This window comes from Rhamphochromis sp. 'chilingali', assembly GCF_963969265.1.
Source record: "Rhamphochromis sp. 'chilingali' genome assembly, chromosome: 10".
NCBI lineage: Eukaryota > Metazoa > Chordata > Actinopteri > Cichliformes > Cichlidae > Rhamphochromis > Rhamphochromis sp. 'chilingali'.
In genome coordinates, this window is record NC_137937.1 from 23816814 (window position 1) to 23839587 (window position 22774).

Below are 22774 nucleotides of genomic sequence, written 5' to 3' on the forward strand. Positions count from 1 at the left end.
TTGTTCTCACGAAGTAATAAACGATAAACAAAACAACTTTGAACTATGAACAGTTAACAAGATATGTTATCACAGAGTTAAACATTAAACGGGCGATCGTGGCTCAAGAGTTGGGAGTTCGCCTTGTAATCGGAAGGTTGCCGGTTTGAGCCTCGGCTTGGACAGTCTCGGTCGTTGTGTCCTTGGGCAAGACACTTCACCCGTTGCCTACTGGTGGTGGTCAGAGGGCCCGGTGGCGCCAGTGTCCGGCAGCCTCGCCTCTGTCAGTGCGCCCCAGGGTGGCTGTGGCTACAATGTAGCTTGCCATCACCAGTGTGTGAGTGTGTGTGTGTGTGTGTGTGTGTGTGAATGGGTGGATGACTGGATATGTAAAGCGCTTTGGGGTCCTTAGGGACTAGTAAAGCGCTATATAAATACAGGCCATTTACCATTAGTTGATAGATTTCTGCTTACTTGATTGAATGGTGGTATGAGAGTTGCATGGTGAATTTTACCAGCTGTGTTGGTTTTCTAATCATTGCTATACAGAAAGTTTGGCTTAAAACTTAACTTTGCTGATCAAACTATATTTAATCACTTTCTGAAGCTCAGAAAGGTCAGTGACGCATGGTGTAACTCAGAAACAGAATCAAATATACTTTACTCTCAGCAGAACTATAAAATTGGTTCCTGTGTCATATACTAGTCAAAAACAGAAGTGCAAGTTTTATCTTTTTTACATGTGAAAACCCAAACAAATTCTGTAATTAGTCTTCAATTCTTGTTTGGTTTTAGTCTGGGGATTGGTAATTTGTTTGCTGAACACAAACTCGCGTGATTAAGTGAAGTTGGCCGAGGCCAGGTTATTGCCACGCTGGATGCTGGCATCTGTCCGAGCTGTTGCTGCAGACTTCCATGTCCACGAGAGCACCATCTCTGATCTGCTTGTTCTCAGTGGGAATCTGACTGGACAGAGGACCTAAGATGATGTGCTCCTACCTGTACTTATGCCCTGTGGATGTTTGTTTGTTTTGTTTGTTTTGGGGTTTTCTTTTTTAATAGTGGGACCGTGCCAGAGTAGCATAGACCTTTCTGGATCAGGACATATCTACAGACTTCCCTGGCTAGCATTTAGACCCCATATGTCTCCTGTTAAATGTGACCTGGACATTCTGGGTTAATGTATTCATCGGAGCAAGCTGCAATCATCCAGGAAAGGGGAACAGTTCCTCAGCAATAGAGCTGGAGTCCTGTTTGGGTCAAGCCAGAGCTTGTTTCAAATGTCTATACATTCCTATTGTGTAGTGTTTGTCTAGAATGTCCATTGGAAACACAAACTTTTCTCTTTTTGGTTTTTGTGTATTTGTTGCATTCCATGTTCATTGAGGAGTGGTGTATCTGCTGTTTTGGCCTCTGATGAGGATCTTGGCATTTGGAGCGTTGATTTGAGTTCTATTTTAAGACCCATCAGGAAATGGTTCATCGAGCTGTCTACCACCTTTTTTTTTTTCTTTTTTTTTTTTTAAAATGGCTTTAGCTCATCTTCCTGTTTCACTTCATTTGTCAACATTTTATCAACACTGTGTAGCTCTATGCAGTCTAACACAGTGCAGTTTAATGTGTACATGCGTTCTTTGGATTAATTTTAAGTCCTTGTTTTTCAGAGCTTATGTAACTGGGACTTAAGTGGTACTTGTGACAAAGTGAGTCCTCGGGGGCGATAATTTATGTTTTCTCCTTAATCTCGCAGGTTCTCATGTGCCCAGAGCACGAGATGGAGAAGGTGAACATGTACTGTGAGGTCTGCAGGCGTCCCGTGTGTCACTTGTGCAAGCTTGGAGGATCCCATGCTAACCACAAAGTCACCTCCATGGGCAGTGCATACAAGATCCTCAAGGTAACACATTCAGACCTTTCCTTTTTTTTTTCTCTTCTCTCCCCCACACAGTCAGTACACTTTAAATTGTATTATTTAAAAACTGGTAATGACTAGGTAAACTGTAGTGAAAGATAAAACGAATGATTTGAGGTTTTGAGAATCCTTTAAGGGCAGATTGTTGTGCAGAAGTTTGGTGCTAGCATAATTGGACTCAAGTAAAAGCCTTTTGTCCACGCTCCCCGTCATCGCTGAAGTATGCAACAAAAGAAGTTCAGAGGCAGCTTTTTTCTGTAGTGGGCCACACACCGACTTGTTCCTGGATTTCATCTCCTCTGCTGTTGTAATATTAATGCTTGACCTGTTCCAGTGCTAGCAAGCACACTGTAGATGTCAGTCACTGTTTGGAAACTTAAACCCAGGCTGGCTAATTGAGTTCAAACTCCTCTTGAGAGCTTTCCCTTTCACCATGATTACCTTTAATTCATTTTAGTGTTTTGTTTAGTTCACGTGGAGACGAAAATGTCATGAGATTGTGTTGGCAGCTGCTGTCACAGCAACCACACACTCCTAAAGCACAATGAGGCTATCAGCAGAATAGGTTTTAATTAAAATGCATTTAATAGTAATTGTTTTGTTGGCCTGAACGTCATCCTGCTTAGAGGGATTTATTTAACAGGGCTTAGCAAGTCGAGGCAGATTTTGTGAAATTCTATATGCTGGTTTTTGTGGATACAAACATATTGGTGTTTAATATTTAATGAGACCATTTGTTCCATGTGATTTTTGTGTGCTCTGCCTTTGAGTTCTTGGGAGGAGTATCAGATGTCCTGATCAGTCCCAGAAACCTATGTCAGTTATAATTTCTTTGAACAGAAGTGCAGCGTCACTGTGTCCGGAGATGTCCATCAGTAATAAACTGATATATTGGACCCCTGTTTTTGATGAACGTCTCAAACTACAAAACCTTTTCTTTTTAAAGTGGTGCCTGTTACGGTTTTCTTTCCCAGAAAATGTATTTTAAGGTTGTGTTATTAGTCTCATGCCTTGTGTATGTGCCAGCAAGTATAAGGCTCTGTGAAGCTCACTGTAAATACTGAAATGCTGCTCACTTTTTCTTTTTTTTTTCTCTCCTTCCTCCCTCCCCAGGAGAAGCTGGCCAAGAGTATCCATTACCTCATCAGCAAAGAGGACCAGGTCAGGACTCAGATTACTGAGCTTGAGGTGCTCATCAATAAGACTGAGGTGAGAGAGCTGACTCATGCTGCTGTATCTCTCACATCCTTTGATGTTACTGTATGCTCTGCAGACTTTTTTTTTTTTTTTTTTTTTTCCCTTAATCATCAGTTGTAGTCAGAGGCAAAAGACCTGATTTGATTTAGTTTAACTTGGACTTGAAAGACCTGGAATTGGGTTATGGTTATTGCATCATCTCTGAGGTTCTTTGACCGTCAAAGTGCACACAAAATGTCCATATCAACAATTCCGACTTTATCATCTTCTGCAAAATCCCTGGACGGTGTTAAATCTATAAGGAGCAGAAGGTGGCTACATGGTGCAGTGGTTGACTCACTCACTTACTTACTTGTTAAAGATGCTGGGAGGAGAGGAGAACAAATTTGGATCCTGGATAAATTGGCAAAGTTGCATCAGGAAGGCCATGTGGTGTAAAATCTGTGCCAAGTCAAACATGTAGATCTGGCCACTGTGGTGACCCAATGAGGAAGCAGCTGAAAGAATCTGTAACTCAGGATGGAATAAAAGGGCCGGTTATCACTATACTGCTTTTTATCACATTTATGAAGGTATTATGAACTTTGTTCACACTTTTAGCATTCCTCTAATCAGTTTGTGCCAATAAAGCTGCTCCTCCTTCTTGAGGAGAAGGAGCAGCTTTATTCTGTCTAAACCTTTTTGAATCTAGTCAAATTGATAATGAGATGGTGCAAAACAAATGCATCTGTTAATTCCCGTTGATAGCTGCAGAAAAGAAATTTTAATACGGCTCAGTAGAAAGCAGCCTGAGTCGAACAGTTACAGTCTTTGTAAGAGTAAGCAGCATCATTGAACAAGCAGTATGCAAACCACACAAACAAGGAAACGCAGGATTTGGTTCCCTCACGCAAGTCGGGGTTTTTAGTGTCTCAGCTGGTTCCTCTTTTACTTTGATGTTGGTCATAGATGGCGAGCGCTCAACATACCCACGCTTTCAGTTTTGTAAAGGGCACTGGGTGTGTGAGCAATAGGTGATTGTTATGCTTTTAATTTTTCATTTTGCAATTGATGCTTCTGTCTCATTGAGTATAAATGGGAGTGACTTTTTTGTTGTTCAAAACTAAACAGAGGCCTTAATTCATTCATGTTTGCTACTTATGTGTCGAACAATGGCTTAGATGAGATGAGTTTAAAATGTTGAATGTCTGCAGCTGAATTACAATAAAATGAAATGCGTACCGTCAAGGTTCATTCAACAGTCTCGAGTGGAAAAAGTGAGGAATCGATGCCCACTGCTTTGTTTTAAATGATCATAGTGGCAATGACTTGCACTCTGGCTGGCTTAAAGAAATGTCTGCTTATTGCATCTAATGAATACTGTTAGTTTAAGATGATGAGAAACTTGTCTTTTTCTTAAAGGAAAATGGCCAGTTAGCAGAGCGTCAAGCCAACGAGCACTTTGAGCGTCTGTTTGAGACTCTGCAAGAGAGAAAATCTGAGATGCTGAGGTCAATCGAGCAGTCTCGTAACCGTCGCATGGAGCAGCTCAGAGGCCAGGTGAGACTTTGATTTCTCTATCTCATGCGTCATATTTGCATGAAGTCCATAATAAGTACTCTGAACTTTTCTAGATGTTTAAAAACTAGCCTGACTTCTCAAGATGCTGTCACAATTGTAACAAACACTTATAACTGACTTATAAATGGTATTGCCCAGGTGGAAGAGTACCAAGGTATGCTGGAGAACAGTGGGTTGGTGGGCTATGCTCAGGAGGTGCTGAAGGAAACCGATCAATCCTGTTTTGTGCAGACTGCGAAGCAGCTGCATGTCAGGTATGCAAATTGGTGAGATATACATCTATATTTCATCTGTAGAGAGATTCACGTCCCTCAGCAGGTGCACATGGAAAGGTTCAGAAACCAGAAAACTATAATCTTCACTACAGTCATCTGTTTAAAATGATAACATTTAGGATAAAAGTACAATAATAGAAATGATTGATAATGTAACAAAGCTTAGAGATGCAAATGGTGAGCAGTAAAAGCTGCCCGTATATAATCATCTGTATTATTCGTGAGGAAAGCTGCACTTTTGTGAAGGAATAGTTGAGCAGTGCACTTAAAGCAAATATGAGCTACAGAATTATGACGTTAAATACTGTCAAAGTGACAATTTATGAATAAAGTAACCAAGTATACATTCATTTTAAAAAATGAAGCTAAATATGATTGTTAGGGCTGTCCAACGATTACAATATTGAGTCGCATGACTGTGCATAGTTAATTAATCGCAAAAACTACAAATAACTTTAGCCTTTAGAGTTTGAAATCTGAACTGAATCATTAGTTTTTATTATTCTCTGGATGCCATAAGCAGGATTTTGTCTATGTTAGATTTGGTTTATTTTTGTGCTGCATTCAATCAGATTAAATGTTTGACTAAAATGTGTCACAAAGCCACGTGTTACTGAACCACAGGTTACCAAACTCAAGGACAGTTTAAAGAAGACTTGTGCCACAGTGCCAAGTCAGTGCTGTGTATCTCAGTATCCTCTCCTTTAAGCTCACTAATTGATCTCCTTGAGCAGCTTTTGTAAGCTAGAACCTTTTTCTCTTACAGTCATGATAGGATGGTTTGTCCAGTTTACTCTTGACAAAGATTCAGCCTTTAATCCTTCATTGTGCTTATGAGAGACTGTATTAAAAAATAGCCAGATGACCCCAGAGTACAGGACTGATTGAAAATACATTAGGGCAATGGAGGCACTCTGTCTGCTGTGAATAGTGTTGCTGTTTTGTGTCCTTACAGAAGTCTATAATTAAAAATCTTACCTTAATGATGAGGGTTTTTTTATTTTTTTATTATTATTATGTTTTAGGATCCAGAAAGCCACAGAGTCTCTGAGGACCTTTCACCCTGCAGCTGACCCCTGCTTTGATGAGTTTGTCCTGGACACATCCAGAGAAGAAATGCTGCTTAAAGAGATGTGCTTTGGTGGAGGTAAATGATTTCAGAGTAAAGGCAACACTTGGGTTGGCAGAAATGTCATTTATTGAATCATTTCTGACTTAAACCCTGTTTCAGTTGACTTTGATGCACTAAAAGGTGAATCTGTTTAGAGGATGGTTTGCAAATATTGTTTTCAGGGGTTTGGTGTGCTCAGTCAAACTCATTTCTGGAAAAACGGTGGTAAACAGCGAGCTTCTTTATCGTGCTCAGCTGGAAAAAGTGATCCCATCAGTTCATGAAAGAAAACATGGTGACATTTATGCTTCTATTCATCTGTGAGCATGAAGACCGGCTTTGTTTGTGGCTCGTCCAGATCATGACAAAATGTGGCAATATGATGTAGAGCCCTGCTGTTGTATTTCCTTACAAATCAAGTTGGTTAAAACTTGAATAAGTTATTTTTTGTTGTTGCATGCAGAGCCATTCAAACTGTGCTATGCTAAGAGGTCAGAGGTCATTTGTAGGCAACCAAAATGAGAGCCGTGACTACACAGATTGTGGATGTTGGTGGTTTGTTCTGGTCTGCTGATTTATAAAGGCGTTTACTCTGTCAGAAAGCTGCTCAGGTAGAAGTTTCCCAGGGCTGAGAATATATATGCTTTCTTCAACCTGCATTATTCTGACCTATTTCAGGTTTGTCTTCCCACAGCCTCAAAATAATGAGCAAACAGTAAGTCATAGCAGACTGATCTCAAAGCAAGACCATAAAGCGCTCAAACAAAAAATGTCTTAAATATCTGATCAAGGTACGTAACTGTTCATTATCTAACAAGCTATGTGTACTTAACCTCTCTATATTGATTTGACAGATTTGTTTTTAAATCTGTTCACCCGTTTTGAGACTCAAAGGTCTGTGAAGGAGTGACCTGGATTATTTAAAGTGCATCCAGGTTATTGTGCAGGTTGCAAAAATGTCCTGCTAAGGAACTGCAAGTCATCACAAGCTCACTGAAAGGCCGGTCAGAGGCAACGCTAGAACCTTAAAAGATGATGCTCTTTGACATTTATCTGACACACAATATGTGAAGAAAAACTGGAGAAGCTACTCCGGCCTCAACTGCTACATCGAATTGCACTCCAAACTCAAATTCTGGTTCAACCCCATACGTTTCAGTCAGTCGTCCTAATTTATACAATTTACATCAGTATATCCAGAGATTTGAAAAAGCAAAGGGGACATCTTTGGCTTCAATGCCTCCCTCGAACTGTCACTAAAACTGAAGGAATGGAAAAGTGACACGGGTGTCACCTAGGAACCCAGTCTCCTGTTTATAAGAAGGCCCAGCTCCAGGCATTTGGCTCCAATCATAGACATGCCCAGGGAGACTAGTTGTATAATTGAAACAGCCTGTGTATCTGAGCAGTAAATGGTTAATAGACTGGTACTTGTATAACACTGTTTTACTCGTACTGAAGACTAGAAGCACTGCAAACTTGCATTCTTTCGAATGACCTCTGGTTGGGCAGAAAAAGTACTTCATACGCTGCAGGAAGGAGCGCTTTCGCAGATCATTCATCCCAACAGCAGTTACTCTATAACTCCTCAATCACAATGTCATAAGTCACTGGACATTGTGGAGATCCACAGTCACCACTTCATGCATAATGGACCTTCTATGTGTCTGGACATGTGCAGGTATATTTAGTGTGTAAGTGTGTGTGTACATGTCTGTACTTATCAAATCACTTTTATTGTCACATCACATGTGCAGGTACATTGGTACAGCACGTGAGTGAAATTCTTGTGTGCGAGCTTCACAAGCAACAGAGTTGTTTACATTATTGTATTTTGCACAAGCAAAATACAAGAATGGCTACATCTGAAACTAATAAATATATGTACAATATATAATAGTATATGCATTTCTGGATGTGTATACTAAATATTTTTCTGTGTGTGTGTACACATATTTTACAAATTAAATAGAGTAAACAATAAATAAAATATATAAAATAAAATATACAGAGTGAGACATGTGCAAAACAGTGGCATTACTGTACAATATCTATGACTTCCATAGGAATAGTAGTGGTAGAATAGTTAACTTTATAGTTTGTCTTGCATATTTCCACAACCATATCCATAATCACATACTGGATGGTGTGTGTGTGTGTGTGGTGCATTATCTTACTTATTTTATATTTATTGGTATTTTATTTGTATGTTCCTTCTATCTATACCTGAGCTGAGTTAATGCAAAAATTTCCCCACTGTGGGATCAATAAAGTCTTGTCTTATACCTGATTTCTCAGAAACATACTTAATAGTTTTTGTATGCATATAATCATCTCTGGTTCTGTCAACTTTACAACTAGCCACATTTTATTTATTTAAAAGGAGAGAAAAAAAAGCAGCCATCAAAGTGCTCAGACTGCACAGACCAATAGCTGTCGTCATGGTAGCCAGCTCAGACGTTGTCTGACTTTCCTTAATAATCAAATTGGAGTTCAACACAGCCATGTTGTGACTCATGCTTTGACATTTGGCTCTGTTTGGGAGAGGCTCATTCCTCATGCGCTTTACTTTCTTTAATCTAACTTGACAACTTAATACGTATTAGTGACTGAGAGAAGGTGGTATTGATATTCTCCACCGCATATAGTGATGGTTAGTTGTGACAGGACTTTCAGTCATAGTTATGCAGTGACACTTGATTGGTGTTTGAGGCCATCCTGAAAACTGATAGCAGTTATTTGACAAGCTGCTTCGGTGGCAGTAAAGGCTTTAGCTCTGTCAGATGTTCCTTCAGACAAAGCACTAGATGGTAAATATCGAGGGATTGAATGTTGATATTTATAGACAGCACTGAGGTCTCTCGGTGCTGTTCAGTGAAACGGCAACCGAACATTATTATTTAGTGCAACTAAATAGCTGGCATTTGTTCCAGTGACCGTTGGTGACATGAATTTGTGATTATGGGCTTTTGTTACTGCACTGAAGAGCAGCCCCGCTCGGTTTGTTGAAAATCAGTGATGTGAGACGTCTCAAAGGCTACCGCTGGCTCGGTGTAGACACTGAAGGAAAATGGTCTGTTTTTCTGTGACTCACGAAGAACGGTTGGATAACGATCTAGTTATTATCTCCTCTATAATCTGATTACAGGCCATCTTTAATTTACTGTGGTTAAAAACGATGGATACATAAAAATGTGTAGGAAAAGCTTTCTGTACAAAGGCCACAAGAGCAGAGAGCTGTGGATTCTGTTTTTTACAGGAGTAAAGGGGGGGAAGGTAATGCTGCTGGAAAACCTTTTTTCTTTTTGAATAGTCAATGAAGCTGTTTAAAGACTTAAGCGAGTTTATATTTTTAAAGAAGTTACTTGCTTAGTCCTCGGCTTGATTTAAAAACGTCCTTTAAATTTCAGATTTGACTTTCTTTGTATAAAGTGTTGCCTGTGTAGCAGTGATGCATTTTCTTTTTTAGAAAAGTGCTGCATGCAGCAGTTTGGCGGCAGCCTTTTAATCTAAAGGCCTGCAGGAGCCAGCTTAGTCCAAGCCTATGAGATAATAAGCTGTGAGTGCGCCTGTATACTGCAGTAATTACATTTAAGGAGGTTTAAAAATGACTGCATTATTGGTGGATCCTCTCCTTCATCCTTGTACTGTACTTGACTGCGTTTTTAAAAACTTGAGACTGACAAGTGTTTTTTGTTCAGTGCTTGTGTCTTGTCCATGTTTTCTAGTGCACTCGTCATCCTTTGGATAACGATGCGTTTGTGCTCACTCCTTTTAACCCAGCTATGGCCATACTGTGGCGTATGAACCCCCCCAAAGGGAAAAAAGCTCTGCTTAAGAGGATGTGAAAGACTGCTTTGTCTCAAGTGTAAATGCCCGTTTGTGGTCAGCTTCAAACTGGAGTTTCTGCTAAACATCAGACTATGATCAGAGGTCTCAACATGTCATGTCTCTTAAAGGATGTTTTTCATGTCAAAGCTTAAAGATTTTGAAGTGGGAGCTGTTGAAAGTCCAGTGCAGGGAGCAGGGGAATGATAAAGAATATGAGTCGGAGCAGCTCCCTGCAGTGTAAGCTGTAATGTACATGATCAATAGTGTTTCTTCCGAATCACTGAACGAGGGCTTCCTGCTGAGTCGGATGGCTGACTGCCCCGTTTGGTCCTCACTTGTTTGAACAGGTGAAAACATAAAATTTTATTTGTCAGGGTAGCAGATGGCTTTGATTTTTTTTTTTTTTTTAAAAAAGAGGGCCTGTGGTGGTTACTCTTTACTTTCCCTAGTTAATGCTAATCTACATTAAGAATGCTTAATACATTGTGCTTTAAGATTACACAAGCTCATAAAGGAGAGCTGCCTGGGAGAAGTAAATTGGGGACTCGGGATTAGCAAAGTGACTTTGAAAGCTTAACAGCAGTGGTGACACTGGTCAGTGAGGGGGATCTACTATTGTGGGGAAAAGATGACAAAATGGGAAGGATTGAAAACTAGAAGGGGGAAAAATATAACCAAAGGGATGAAGGGAACTCTCACTGGGAGGATGATGGAAGTATACAGAGAAATGCTTTGATCTTGGAGAGGAGCTGTGACCTACATGGATGCAGTAATTTGATTGTTTCTGGAGGAAATAAATTAGCTGAGGAGTGTAACTGAGGGAATCCTTCAAGGGGTTTGTCCTCTAGCATAAGCCAGAGGCAGTATATATGTAGGTGAATGTAAAGCCATGGAGAGATGGGTTAACAACACAAGCAGGAAATTGAAATGACTGTTGAGAAAATGGATGGGGGAAAAACAAAGTGCAGTAAGGGAAAGAAGCTGAGTTGGGTGTAAGTGCATTTCCTGGCTGTGAGTCTGGGAAAAACTCTTAAGCTTCATTATGCAAGATAGTCCATTGTCCTGAGTGGATAGTCTTGATCCCGACAAAGCTAATCTTAGCTATACTTGCTTTGCTTCATTTGCTTAAGCCCAAGCTATGTAGCTGAAATACAGGGCTCAGCGTGATTAGAATGAAAGTAATTTGGCTGCTATTGCTGTGTATTTTTATTTTCTTAAATTCATATGCGTCTTTCATCTCTTTAGGTGACTGTAAGTTGCTGTTATCTAAATAAAATTGAATGGTCTGTCTTGCAAATCCTAAATCTTCCAGAACTACGGTCTGCCATGTGAGATTTGTTTTTAAATTTGGACAAAACAAGCTCTTCCCCAGATTTGTCATTGTTTTGAAAATCTTCATAACAGATGTTAAATGCTATATTTTACAGGCTTTCCTGGTTGCAGTTTGTTTACTTGTTGTTTGGCCTTAGTTGTTGTTTCACCTGATTATACTGACTGGTTCCTTTGCTCTATTCTTTACACTTTCTTCCTCTTCTCCAGTTCCAGACCCACCTCTGATTGACCTGTCCAATAGCAGAGTCTATAATGAGGCCTCAATCTGCTGGAGGCTCTCTGATGACCACCTACCTACTGATCACCACATGCTTGAGTACCGCAGGTGAGTGCAAGCATGACTTTGGGAGTAGAGGGATGTGTAGCGCCACGGATGAGTTGCAGATACTTGAAGGAGAAATATAATTTTTCTCCAGACTTGGAGGCCCAGGCCAGTCCCCATCCCAGGAAGATGGTGAGGACAATGGTGTCTGGAGGGCCACAGACAGAGTGTACGGCCCCAGCACCGTGGTGTGTGACCTGGAGCCTGACAGTCTGTACTCCTTCAGAGTACGAAGCTGCAGGAACTCCATGTTCAGCCCCTACAGTCCTGAGGTCACCTTCCACACGCCACCTGCACCCGGTAAGCCTGAGACGCATGATTTATTCCAATTAGTTAAAAATTAGTTGCATTTCCCCTTCAATCCTGTGTTGGTTCTTCTGCTGGAGACAGAAGAGTAAAAGTGTTAAAGAATGTGGTGACTTACTCAATTCAAGCTGTTGTTTGTTGTTGATGCCGAGCTCATTAATGACTTGCCACGCTGACTACTGGAGGACCAACCCCTGTTATTGGGCCTCTTTCTGGCAGCAGCTAAGCTTTTTCTATCCCCTCTAGTTCTCAAAGCACGTCTGTGCTGAATGCTGTGCTCGACTTTAGGGAGATTATAAAATGATGGATGCTCCACTGTTTTTAAAACATTTTTGAATTTCCTTACAGCATGCAGGATGGAGGTAATGAAGCAGAGTGGTAGTGCAGTTTATCACCATAGTAATGGCTTTTGTTTCAGATTGCTGAAACCAATATAGCTTTTGTCTGTGTGCGTGGGAGTGGATGGCATGTCAGCTTGGAGAAGAAACCTGCAGTTGCATCTGTTGCTGGCATTCTTAAGCTTTCCTCAAAGATGCAAGGTGGAATTCATTAAAAAGGATTATCATTTCCAGCCATCTGCTGGGCTTGAATTCAAATGGAGCCTTCCCAGTAAGGGACTGTATCACTTTGATTTACATCCTGCTTGGAAGGTGTTAGTCTCCTCACTTTTGGCTGTTTTCTCTGGGTGTATGCTATAATTTCAGGAGGTTTGCAGAGCCTTTTTTGTAATGAGTCATCCTTAAAATCTGATAATCTCCAGGCTCCACCACTCCGTCATGCCAGGAGCCTGTATCAAAATCAGCTGTAAACATGTTGCATCCCCCTGTGATCTGATAGGCCTGCGTTTTGATTTGCGGATAAGTGTTGTTATTTGTGGTGTTTTGTTGTGCGATCGGAGCGTCCACATTCCTGTGCTGTCTGGTTCGTGTGAGTCTGAATGGATGGACTCTGTGTGCGTCAGTAATGAGGTGGAATTTCAAGCAAGGGAGGCAAAAATGCAAAAGACAAAACCTACACCCTTGTAGCTCCTGCAAGGAGCTGTTTATGATGTAACAGCTTCAGTTTAAGACAGCCTGATGTTCCTATGAGATGCTAACACTCTGCCCCCAGCCAAGCAGGTGACTGACATGTCAATGTTTGACATGTCAGTCACCTGCTTGGCTTAAACTTGGCTTGGCTTAAACTTTGCCTGTTCTAAGTGCTCATAAGTTGATATTTACATGAATTTGATTTAAAATGATTATTAAAAAATGGTTACCTGGAAACTAATTTCAAGCTGCATAAATTGTATGAGCTATCGTTTCTTTAAAGATTTAATAAATGGATGGTAGCATCCATGTTTTATTAGGAATTTTGAATAATGCTTCCATCCAGTGTTGTTCCTATTTGCCCCCTGGCTGTGGCAAGAAAAATGCAGACGGGCCTGTCGGACATCTAGCTTCAGGAGCAAAAGCATAAAATATCTGTAAACCAATGACATGATTGTTGTTCTTAGCAAACCTGACTTGTCAGTATTTTTTACCTGGTTACTCATCAGTGTTGCATCATATTTTTAAAGAAGGATGAGCCATTGACACCAGTTACAGAACCTGTTTATTAATAAAAATTTACTTATGTTGATTTATGATTCAACTGTTTAGTGAGATCAGGGAAACCTTAGACCCACTGATACCCAGATCGATAACAAACATAATAATTGGTCATTGATTGGAAGTAGTAGAAATAAGTTTTTACATTTTTACTTAACTGAGTTTTCTAATTAAATCGACTTGGGGAAAAATAAGAAATCCAGTCTGAGACATGGGTTCTTGCACCTGCCTTATGTATCGAGGGAGTTGCAGCTGTTATGTTCTGCAATATTTCCTCCGTATCTTCCACTAAAACTGTACTTAATGAGGACAGCACAAACTGTTTCTTTAGAAATGGTATGGACAAGCACAAAGCATATTGGCCCTTCCCCCCCCCCCCCCCCCCCCCCTCCCCATTATGGGGTGGTGCATTCTTTAGGGCTGGAAGAACAGATGGTGGTTTCAGAATCTGGGTTAGAGAAGGTGTGGAGGAGGGGGGGGGGGGGGGGGGAGGATTTGTACTAATGGTTAAAGATGACCATTTATGTCAGACAAATTCCTCAAACCCCCCCCCCCACAGCCTTATACTTCTGCATGATGTCACATTCATTGTTGACGTTACAGTACAAATAGTTGCTGAGGACTTGTAATACCGCAGTCAAATTTAACAGATGGTCTCCTGATGCTTCTGACTCATGCATCCAATGTCTGGAGGGAAAAGTCACCCTGTGTCACTGTGTATGTGGAATCAGTAGTTCAAATAATGTCAGATGTAAATATCTGATATCGTGTGTGTGTGTGTGTGTGTGTGTGTGTGTGTGTGTAATGGATGTATAGTCTACAGACTGTCTTTAGTTTTTAACCCCTCAGCCATTAAAGGCTATGGTATTGCAGTCGGTGGATGGGTGGGAAACATGGACACTCAGGTTTGTGAATGCGATAACTTGAAAATGAAGCGACACAGAACCTTTTTATAAGTTGATACCGTGGGCATTTCTATTGCAAGTCTTGGACAAATCTGCATCTCAGTGAACTTGAGGCTAAGGTCAGATGTTTAGAATCTGAAAGTTTAGTGAATGCGATAACTAGACAAGGATTTCACCTAGGGGTTTGAACTTTTGGTGTATAACCCTTTAGTGGAATTTCTTGGATGTCAGGGTGCACAGAGAATATTGAATTCTTTATATAAAATCTAAAGAATGGAAACAGCTCAGGTCACTTTGCATACATATTTCAACATCAGCGATACAAAGTTTATCATACTTGAAAATGGGAATCTACCAGCTTGTGTGCAATATTTGAAACAAATGCAAAGCTAAATAAGACTGCATAAAACTCCTGTCTCGTTGTCTTTTCACACGTTGGGTTAGCTTATACAAACATGATCATCATGCCCTAGTTGTTTAAAGGACTTCCCTAGACGCATGCTAATTAACTAGGTTTTCCCCAGTGTAGGCCTCAGATTGGAGAGAATGGCTGAGTGAACCGGCATAATCATGTTAGCTTGTATGTATCCTGGTGCATGGTAATCATGGCCTTTGGCCTTCAGACTATTTATAGAATACATTTGCAGCCAGATGAGAAATATAGGACATGGTTTCATTAGACTTCTCTGTCATGGTGTTATGATGATGGTGGTACTTGTAGTTCTTTATGTACATTTTAAGATTGTATTATAGCACCCTCTTGTGTCAGTCTTTGTCACTTACCCAGTAACAGAATAGAGAAAATATTCCCTTTTATGTGAGCTAAATGCTCAATAAGGACTCTTCTTCTGAAACTGGGTCTGTTTGTCCCATTCATATTTCTGATTTCCATGTACTCCTCTTTGTTCACCCTTTTTATGTCCCGCTTATCTAATTCTTCTATTCTGTCTTTTTGCATGCAGTGTTTGGTTTCCTGTTCAGTGACAAGTGTGGATTCAGCACGGAGAGGCTCATTCTAAATAAGAGACGGGATACTGTGGAGAGCGTAGCCGGCATGGCCTTCCTGCTCGCAGCCGAACGTGTGCAGACAGGCAGCTACATTGGACTAGATTACATAATTGGGGACACGGGCATCTCTCAGGGAAGGTATGCAAAACACAAACAACCAACACTGGGACTTGATACAAAAATCTCACTGAGCAGTAGATTTTGTTTCGTCAGTGCAAAGTAGGTTTAATTGCAAAATCTTCTGCCAGTTCCCAGGTTTGGTACAAATGAGCCCATTAGTGAATGAATGGGCAAACTGGTCATCATAACCTCCTCTTTCTGAGGTGAAAAAATTGCATTTTTATTTTTTTTGCAGACATTACTGGGCCTTTAAGGTGGAACCATACTCCTACATGGTTAAAGTTGGCGTGGCCTCCGACACAAAGCTGATTGAATGGTTTCACAATCCGAGAGATACAAGCAGCCCAAGGTATGTGCAGCCATATCCCCCCCTTATGTTTCTATAATCTATAGGCATGTGGTCTACAGGTGACAAATCTAACCATAACAAATGCAGTATAGCGCCAAGTGTATTTGAGCCATACCTAATCCTGTGACGCAAGAGAACCAGTATAAACTCTTAAAGAGCTTATTGAGACGAAGCTTGGCCTTTTCAGCAAATTAGCCCATGTAAAGGAGAACATTACATAATGCAAATAAATTTGACTTCTATGGTAATTATGTGACGCATGCAAATTGATAAGGACCAGGCAGTGTTCAGACAATGCTTAGATGTTTCCTCCAGATCAGTTGCCTGAAATTCATAAGTTCATCTAATAAAGTTCTGCATAAACTTTCCAAGTGCAAAACAAATCTTTACCGGTACCTTCCTTTTACCAGGTATGACCACGACAGCGGGCACGACAGCGGCAGTGAAGATGCATGCTATGAGCTCTCCCAGCCCTTCACCCTCGTCACCTTGGGCATGGGCAAACTCATCATCCCGAAGTCTTCTTCAACGTCTAGCTCTTCCACAGCAAACGCACAGTCAGCTGACCCCGGCAGCCGCATCCTTCCTATGCCCCAGCGCTTGGGCATATGCCTTGATTATGACGCGTGCCGAGTGTATTTTTACGACGCCGACACTATGAGGTGCCTTTACGAGAGGCAGGTGGATTGTTCGGGAACAATGTATCCGGCTTTTGGCCTCATGGGCAGCGGCAAGGTTCAGCTGGAAGAGTTCCTAGCCAGTAAGAGACTGGCCTTCTAAGGAGTGCATTAAGCCTGGAATCCATTTCATCTTTAGTGTGTTCTGGGAAGAACAGGTTTTATTGACAGGGTGATGGAATACAATTCAGACCATTTTTGAAGGTCAAATCAGGCAGATGTGATTAGGGCACTTGGTCCTAATGTGGAAATGGGATCCCTGCCAGGGACTGGCCCCTCCCCCCCCCCCCCCCCCCCCCCCTCCCTTGGCATGTATAATGTATTACCCACACGAAGATAATTACGCTGAGTATCAGTGTCTGCATACAGAGGTCTTCGGTAGTCCGTATAGATGTAAAAGGTCTTCTCCATATACCAAAGTCTCTGGATCTGGTAATTGTATTGGACCTGGTTTTATGATGAACTGCTCAAACTGAGTCTTTTAACATTAAACGCCTTCGATCTTCCTTTCCTTATTTATTTTTTCTTTTTTCAGGTTTCGGTTTAAATAGTGTTTGTTTCAATTAGTGGGTGGTTTGTATTTGCTTGTTTTCTGTAACCATTTACGTTAAGGTAGCAGCATAGGTGTAGATATATTAGTGGACCTGAGAGCCTGGTAGCTAACTGAAGCTAGCGCCTTTGTGCCTTTTTTTTTTTTTTTTGAAATGGATGAATTAGTTCTCTCTAGCAACCAGATGTTGACATTAAATACTGGATGTGAGGATTTGGTGTCGGTACAGTTGGATCAGACACTGGCCTCGTAGATATTAGAACTTATTTACTCTTTGTCACAAACGCTACTCCTCCTCACACTTATGTTTAGCTGTTTTTGCACAATAAAATGAGTCTTGCACAATAAATTTTAGTCTTCACAGCTGGATCACTACTTAGCGTAGACGTTGCCGATATACAGCTATCAGTACACTCTCACAGCTACCTTCACTAACAGATATAAACCCTGGAGTATTTACTGTGATTTGAGACTTTTTGTGTTTCCTGTTTTGTTTTTTGTTTTTTGCTTTCACTTCTGTTGCACAGCACAATTTGACTTTAAACACCATAAAACTGTCAAGGTATCAGAACACCAGGTGCTTACTGTTTGACAGCTGCAAAGTCACAAATGGCTCTTCACCACTGATGCAGTGCCAGTTCTACTTTGGTGCTTTTGAGAACCAGCATAAGCTTTGACATGTTTGATGCAAATGTTGCATGGCATTACATAAAAGTTGGGTCTTTTTTTTCAGCCTACATCTGTGAATCACCTAACTTTCTTGCAGTAGTGCCTTTTGTAGCCACTTACTATGAATCCAAACTTGGGGCTAGCTTTTAGGACCCAGTAGTGCTGTCTAATTCAAAGGCATGGAGCTAGTTGTAGACTAGGCACTGCTTTGGTGGAAATAAAGCATATTAGCCAAAGCTTTTTTTTTGGTTCTGGTGCTGACTTGATTGCAACCCACATCTTTGTGGCCTCACAGCCTTTAGTTTCAGAAAAAAAAAAAGACCTAGCTCTTCAGGTTCTTACAAAAAGTGCTATCACAAATTGCACTGTTTAGTAGCTATGCTGTGTAGCATGTGTCGCTATCAGATGCCAGAGTGGCTGATTGGTTTTTGTTTTTTTTCAAAGAGCACACTAGACTGTTCAATAGGAAACCACATTTGTTTTTTGTATACACGCATACTGTATGTGGTTGCACCTGGGTTTGCTTGTACATGTGTGTATATATATTTTGATTTCTGGAGGGTTAGGGTCGTCGGTGTGTGTGCGTTTTCTCAGGTTTCTGGCCTCGATTGAGGCTCAATGCTACCTACCTCTGTCCATCAGGCCTGGAAAACCTTAACTACTGTACCTTTCCTTACAGAAACTAGTTTGATTTGATTTACAGCTGTCCACCTAACAGTGCAGTATCTGCCTTCTTTCATGTCACGTAATAAGCTGATTGCTTGTGTTTGCTTTTTAATTCCATGTACAGTTTAATCAAGAGTATATTATTTTGGGTGAAATTAAGTACACAAATGTTCATATAATCGGTTGGTGTTTTGCTTGTAGATCACTTTTGATGGAAATTACTGTAAGCAGATGTTACCTGGTTCAGTTGCCTTTTTTGGGAGACATTCTTGTTTTGGGTCTTAAAAACATGAAATTTGCTCTTAATTTTATCTGGATAGAAATTTTTAGTCTCAAGGTGAAATATTTAATTTCTCTTATGGTGCAAAGTTTTATATATATATATAAAAATTTTTTTTAAATTCCCCCCCCTTAAATGTTTATTTTCACTTGAGTCCTCAACATCTTTGTAAAACACTTCTATGCATTTATGAATTGGCAGTGCAGCTTTTATGTTTTATTTCCATCACAGAATGTATTCTTAATCACAGAACAAACTGAATGTCTTCAGGTTCTTAATTTTTCCTGAGTATGTAGTTGTTCCACTTGAGGGTCACAGCACACTCATGTAGTTTATAGCATCCTGATACAAGACCTGTAATCGCAATACCACAGCTGACTCTACATTAAACTGCATCCTAAATAAGATATTATTTTTTATTTTTTTTTTATTTTTTTTTTTGTTTTGGTTTTTTTTTTTTTGTTCTTTTTGCTTACAAATTTAGAACCAAATATTTTTGAAGGCTGGCTCTCAATCTAATTCCAAGCTAGCACTTTAAAAATCTGTAGCATGTCAGCAAATGTTTGGCTCTGCAGGTAGGGGTGTGTGTGTGTGTGTGTGTATAATGGGTGTGCAATATTATTGGGCTGCAGAACTGAAGAGAACACTAAAATTTGCACTGCTAACATTTTCTAGGTTTTGTGGTTTTAAGAAATTGGGCTTTAGCTTGATGCAAAGTAAATGTTGAAACTTTCTTTTGTAAGTGCAACACTGAGATTTTCTATCCTGTATATCGGTGACAGTGCATTTCTTTAGAGAACTGTATGTGGTGTGTAAATGGTGGATTTCTGTGTGTACCACGTTAAAGATTTGTCATACTTTGCTCTGATTCATGTAAAGGCTACACTTTAATTTCTTGTGTGGGGATTTCATGAAATAAAGGCTGTTTTTAAAAGCAGATTTTCTTGTGATCTTTATGTATTTATACAGCTGTGTGGTTACTTGTGCGTATTACAACTGCTGAATGAATCGAACATTGTTCCAGTTACCAGACTTAAAATGTTCTTCAGCATCATCACAAGTCCGGTTACAGTTAAGTCTTCATACTTTACAATCATACTGCAAACAAGATTTTATGTTAATCTAGATATAGTATGCATTGCAATCAACATTTGAGACTGAACCACAGAATTTGGATAGTACGGCCAGAATATGACAAACTTGAAACTATGGATCCATCATGCTCGTTGTGTTGGGGTTTCTCGGTCCACTTTGGGCCCTTAGTATCAGCTAAACATCACTTAGACACCAGTCTTATCAGAGTGTTATTGCTGACAATCTTTACGTCTTTATGGCCACATTTTAACCATTTTCTGATGTGTACATTTAATTTGAGCTTTGTGACAGAAACTTCGATGAAACTGGTTTCTTGAATGTGAAAATGAGGTAGCTGTACTCGAATGGCCTCCAGTCTCCAGATCTGTCCAACAGAGCGCCTTTGGAACGGGAGATTAACATCATACATGTGCAGCCGACAGATCTGCAGCAACTGTGCGCTGCTGTCATGTCAGTATGGACCAAAATCTCTCAAGGAACGTTTCCAGCACCTTGTTGAAGGTACACCACAAGAAATTAAAGCTCAGGTGTGTTTATTTAAAAAAAAAAAAAAAAAAAAAAAAGAAGAAAAAAAAGTGTAACCCAGTACTAGCAAGGTATGTGTCAGAGCCAGCATGTGTGAATCCTTTTGATAACCTGCACACTTTGGCCCACCCCTGATGATGATAATAACTGATCAGCTCATTCTCCAGTATCTAACAGTTTCACTTCTGAATTTTCAAGCAGGGCTGTATCCAAAGATGTACTGAAAATATATTTTTAGTGGCCTTTACCCTCATTTCGAAATGCTTTATTTTGTAAACGTCGTGCATTTCTCTTTTTTTCAGTCTTTTCTTTTGTCTTATCTGTGCAATGATACTTCAATTCCCATGTGTTAGCAATAATAAAATTGAAAAAACAAAACATAGCCTTCACATTTTAGCACACAAAAAATAACAAGTAGTCATTTAGGAAACCAGAACCCTGCAATCCTGGTATTTAGTGGTTTCTGACTATAAGGGCACACATCAGGATTCTTTTCTCTTTTTCTTGTGGTTGAATTCGCCAAAGAAAGACTGAATCGTCCAATCATCCACCTGCAGGAGGATGCTGGTCTGTGAGGGTATTGGAGGAGGAGGAGGAGGAGTACGGACGTCACGTTGTCCACGCTCGCTGCCCGTCGTCGCAACGCGGAAGCGACGAACGAGGAAAGGGCGAATCCACGTCACTGAGGTGTCATATTGGCGTCAGTGCAACACAAGGTGCTACCTATCCCAGATATTGTCATTCATGTAGGTTATAATAACTCGTATGACCACAAAGCGAAGGTATATCCATCTGTTTGTGCGCCGGAGGGGGGCCTCGGTGGAGACTCCGGGATTCCTCTGAAGGTAAAATACGCACATTTGTGTGTTTGTCCGCTACCTGCTAGCCAGCCTGACCGGAACCACCGGACGGAGCCTGCCGCTGTATTTCCTCCGGACACCGCTGACCATTGCGGAGTAGAGAAAGCGATTCCCACTGCTTTACCGATTCAGCGTCGTGGTGGCGATTAGCGCCAGCACTTCAGTGTCCCGGTCTCGGTTAGCTAGTCGGGATTTAAGGCTTCACAAGGCTTCAGAGCGTTGTTGACGTTTTCGGTTTGACAGTTGTCGGCGCCCCGCTGAGGACCTGCTGGCTTCACTCATTTACATCCACAATTCTTATCTTAATGCAAATAATTTACAATCAGAAGCAGCTGCAGGCTGATTCACGGGCACAATAATAAATGAGCAGGGTGCTCTGAGCAGTTGTGAGAAGTGCAGGTTAAACTGTAACTACAGACGCTGAGGCCCATTCATTGTTGTGATTTTGAGCCCATCAGCAGCAGCAGCAGCAGATCTAAGAAGCATGTAATTCAGCAGAAGCTTAAAGGACCACAGCATTCATTGCTGGAGCTCATGAAAGCAGTTGTGAAATGCCTCCTGTGGCCTCAGGGTTATCTAACATCGCTGCTTCACCTTAATAGAAGCTTTATTATTGTGCGTGGTTGGCACACAGCGATGGTCTGTGTTGGTAGATGGAAAAATCCTTTTTTTGGCATGATGTGCAGCACTGTTTACAACAGTATTTTGTGATCATGGCTCCAGTGATCCCGGTGCAGTGTATCACACTCCTATAAAAATGTATGTAATAGAGTGTAAGTGTGTTGCGGCTGAACTGCTGGATATTACAGGGTTATTAAAGTGTTATAAGTTGCTTGTGAGTGACACAGTTATAACATCATTCTGTTGCTGTTCATTCAGTCGATTTGTTTGCTCACATATTACTTCTATGCTTCATTAATCCTTCAAGTTTCCTATATGTATCCTGTTTGCATTCTATCCACGATACACTCACATGTCTTCCCTATTTAAACATTTACTGTCCAAATATCAGGCTGACGTTTATATAACAAGTTGCTTAGTTTATGTTAGGATATGTTTGCAGACTGCACTTTACTAATCTTCCATTCACTCTAGCAATGGTGACGGATTACAGTTCTCAGTTCCATTCATGGTTAAATTGGCATCCTATCGCTTAAGATTGTTTTTTGTTTTCTCCACATGCCCTGGCTTGTGGGAAAGAGGTGTGTGCGTCTATTAAATATTATCAACACAGACAGTCAGAAGAAGCTAGATGAGATAGACTGATAAAAGACTAGTTATAACCTTGGCTGTATCACTAGATTATTTGTAATGTAGCACTATAGCTTGTAGTTCAAATCCAGTAGTATTTATGTTTTTCAGCATGGAGGTATTTGCTAAAAAATATGGGAATGTTTTTCTTTGATAACACTGTCTACAGCAGCATTGCAGCCTGCTTACTCCTTCTATGAAAACACACGCTTTTCAAATAGCACTCCTTCCCTGCAATCTTTCATTACATTGAATAGAAGAGTATGGTTTGCATTAACTCTAACATGTGGTTATGGTTTTCAAAATTATCGCACCCAGAACCTGTTTTATAGGAAACACCCATTTTTCACACCCTATACACACCTATTATTTCAAACCGATGATCATGTAGAGTATCAGTGTAAA

The 22774-nt window shown here is 40.6% G+C and overlaps 2 protein-coding genes across 6 annotated transcripts in view; both read left to right on the plus strand.

Moving 5' to 3' along the window:
• trim36 (tripartite motif containing 36) overlaps positions 1-19565 on the plus strand; it is a 33183-nt gene extending 13618 nt beyond the window's left edge. For 3 of the 5 annotated variants that reach the window (XM_080893186.1, XM_080893183.1, XM_080893185.1), the window contains exons 4-13: positions 1730-1876; positions 3005-3100; positions 4490-4627; positions 4787-4902; positions 5949-6070; positions 11405-11522; positions 11614-11819; positions 15282-15465; positions 15683-15796; positions 16207-19565. In XM_080893186.1, the coding sequence (XP_080749312.1) occupies positions 1730-1876; positions 3005-3100; positions 4490-4627; positions 4787-4902; positions 5949-6070; positions 11405-11522; positions 11614-11819; positions 15282-15465; positions 15683-15796; positions 16207-16576 (1611 nt within the window). In that variant the 3' untranslated portion in view covers positions 16577-19565. Of the gene's footprint in view, positions 1-1729; positions 1877-3004; positions 3101-4489; positions 4628-4786; positions 4915-5948; positions 6071-11404; positions 11523-11613; positions 11820-15281; positions 15466-15682; positions 15797-16206 lie in introns of all 5 variants that reach the window. The other 2 variants (XM_080893182.1, XM_080893184.1) reach the window with 1 other exon arrangement.
• A 1353-nt stretch (positions 19566-20918) lies between these two features.
• ccser1 (coiled-coil serine-rich protein 1) overlaps positions 20919-22774 on the plus strand; it is a 135721-nt gene continuing 133865 nt past the window's right edge. Inside the window, exon 1 of the mRNA XM_080893181.1 lies at positions 20919-21103. The gene's annotated coding sequence lies outside the window, so the exon portion shown is untranslated. The remainder of the gene's footprint in view (positions 21104-22774) is intronic.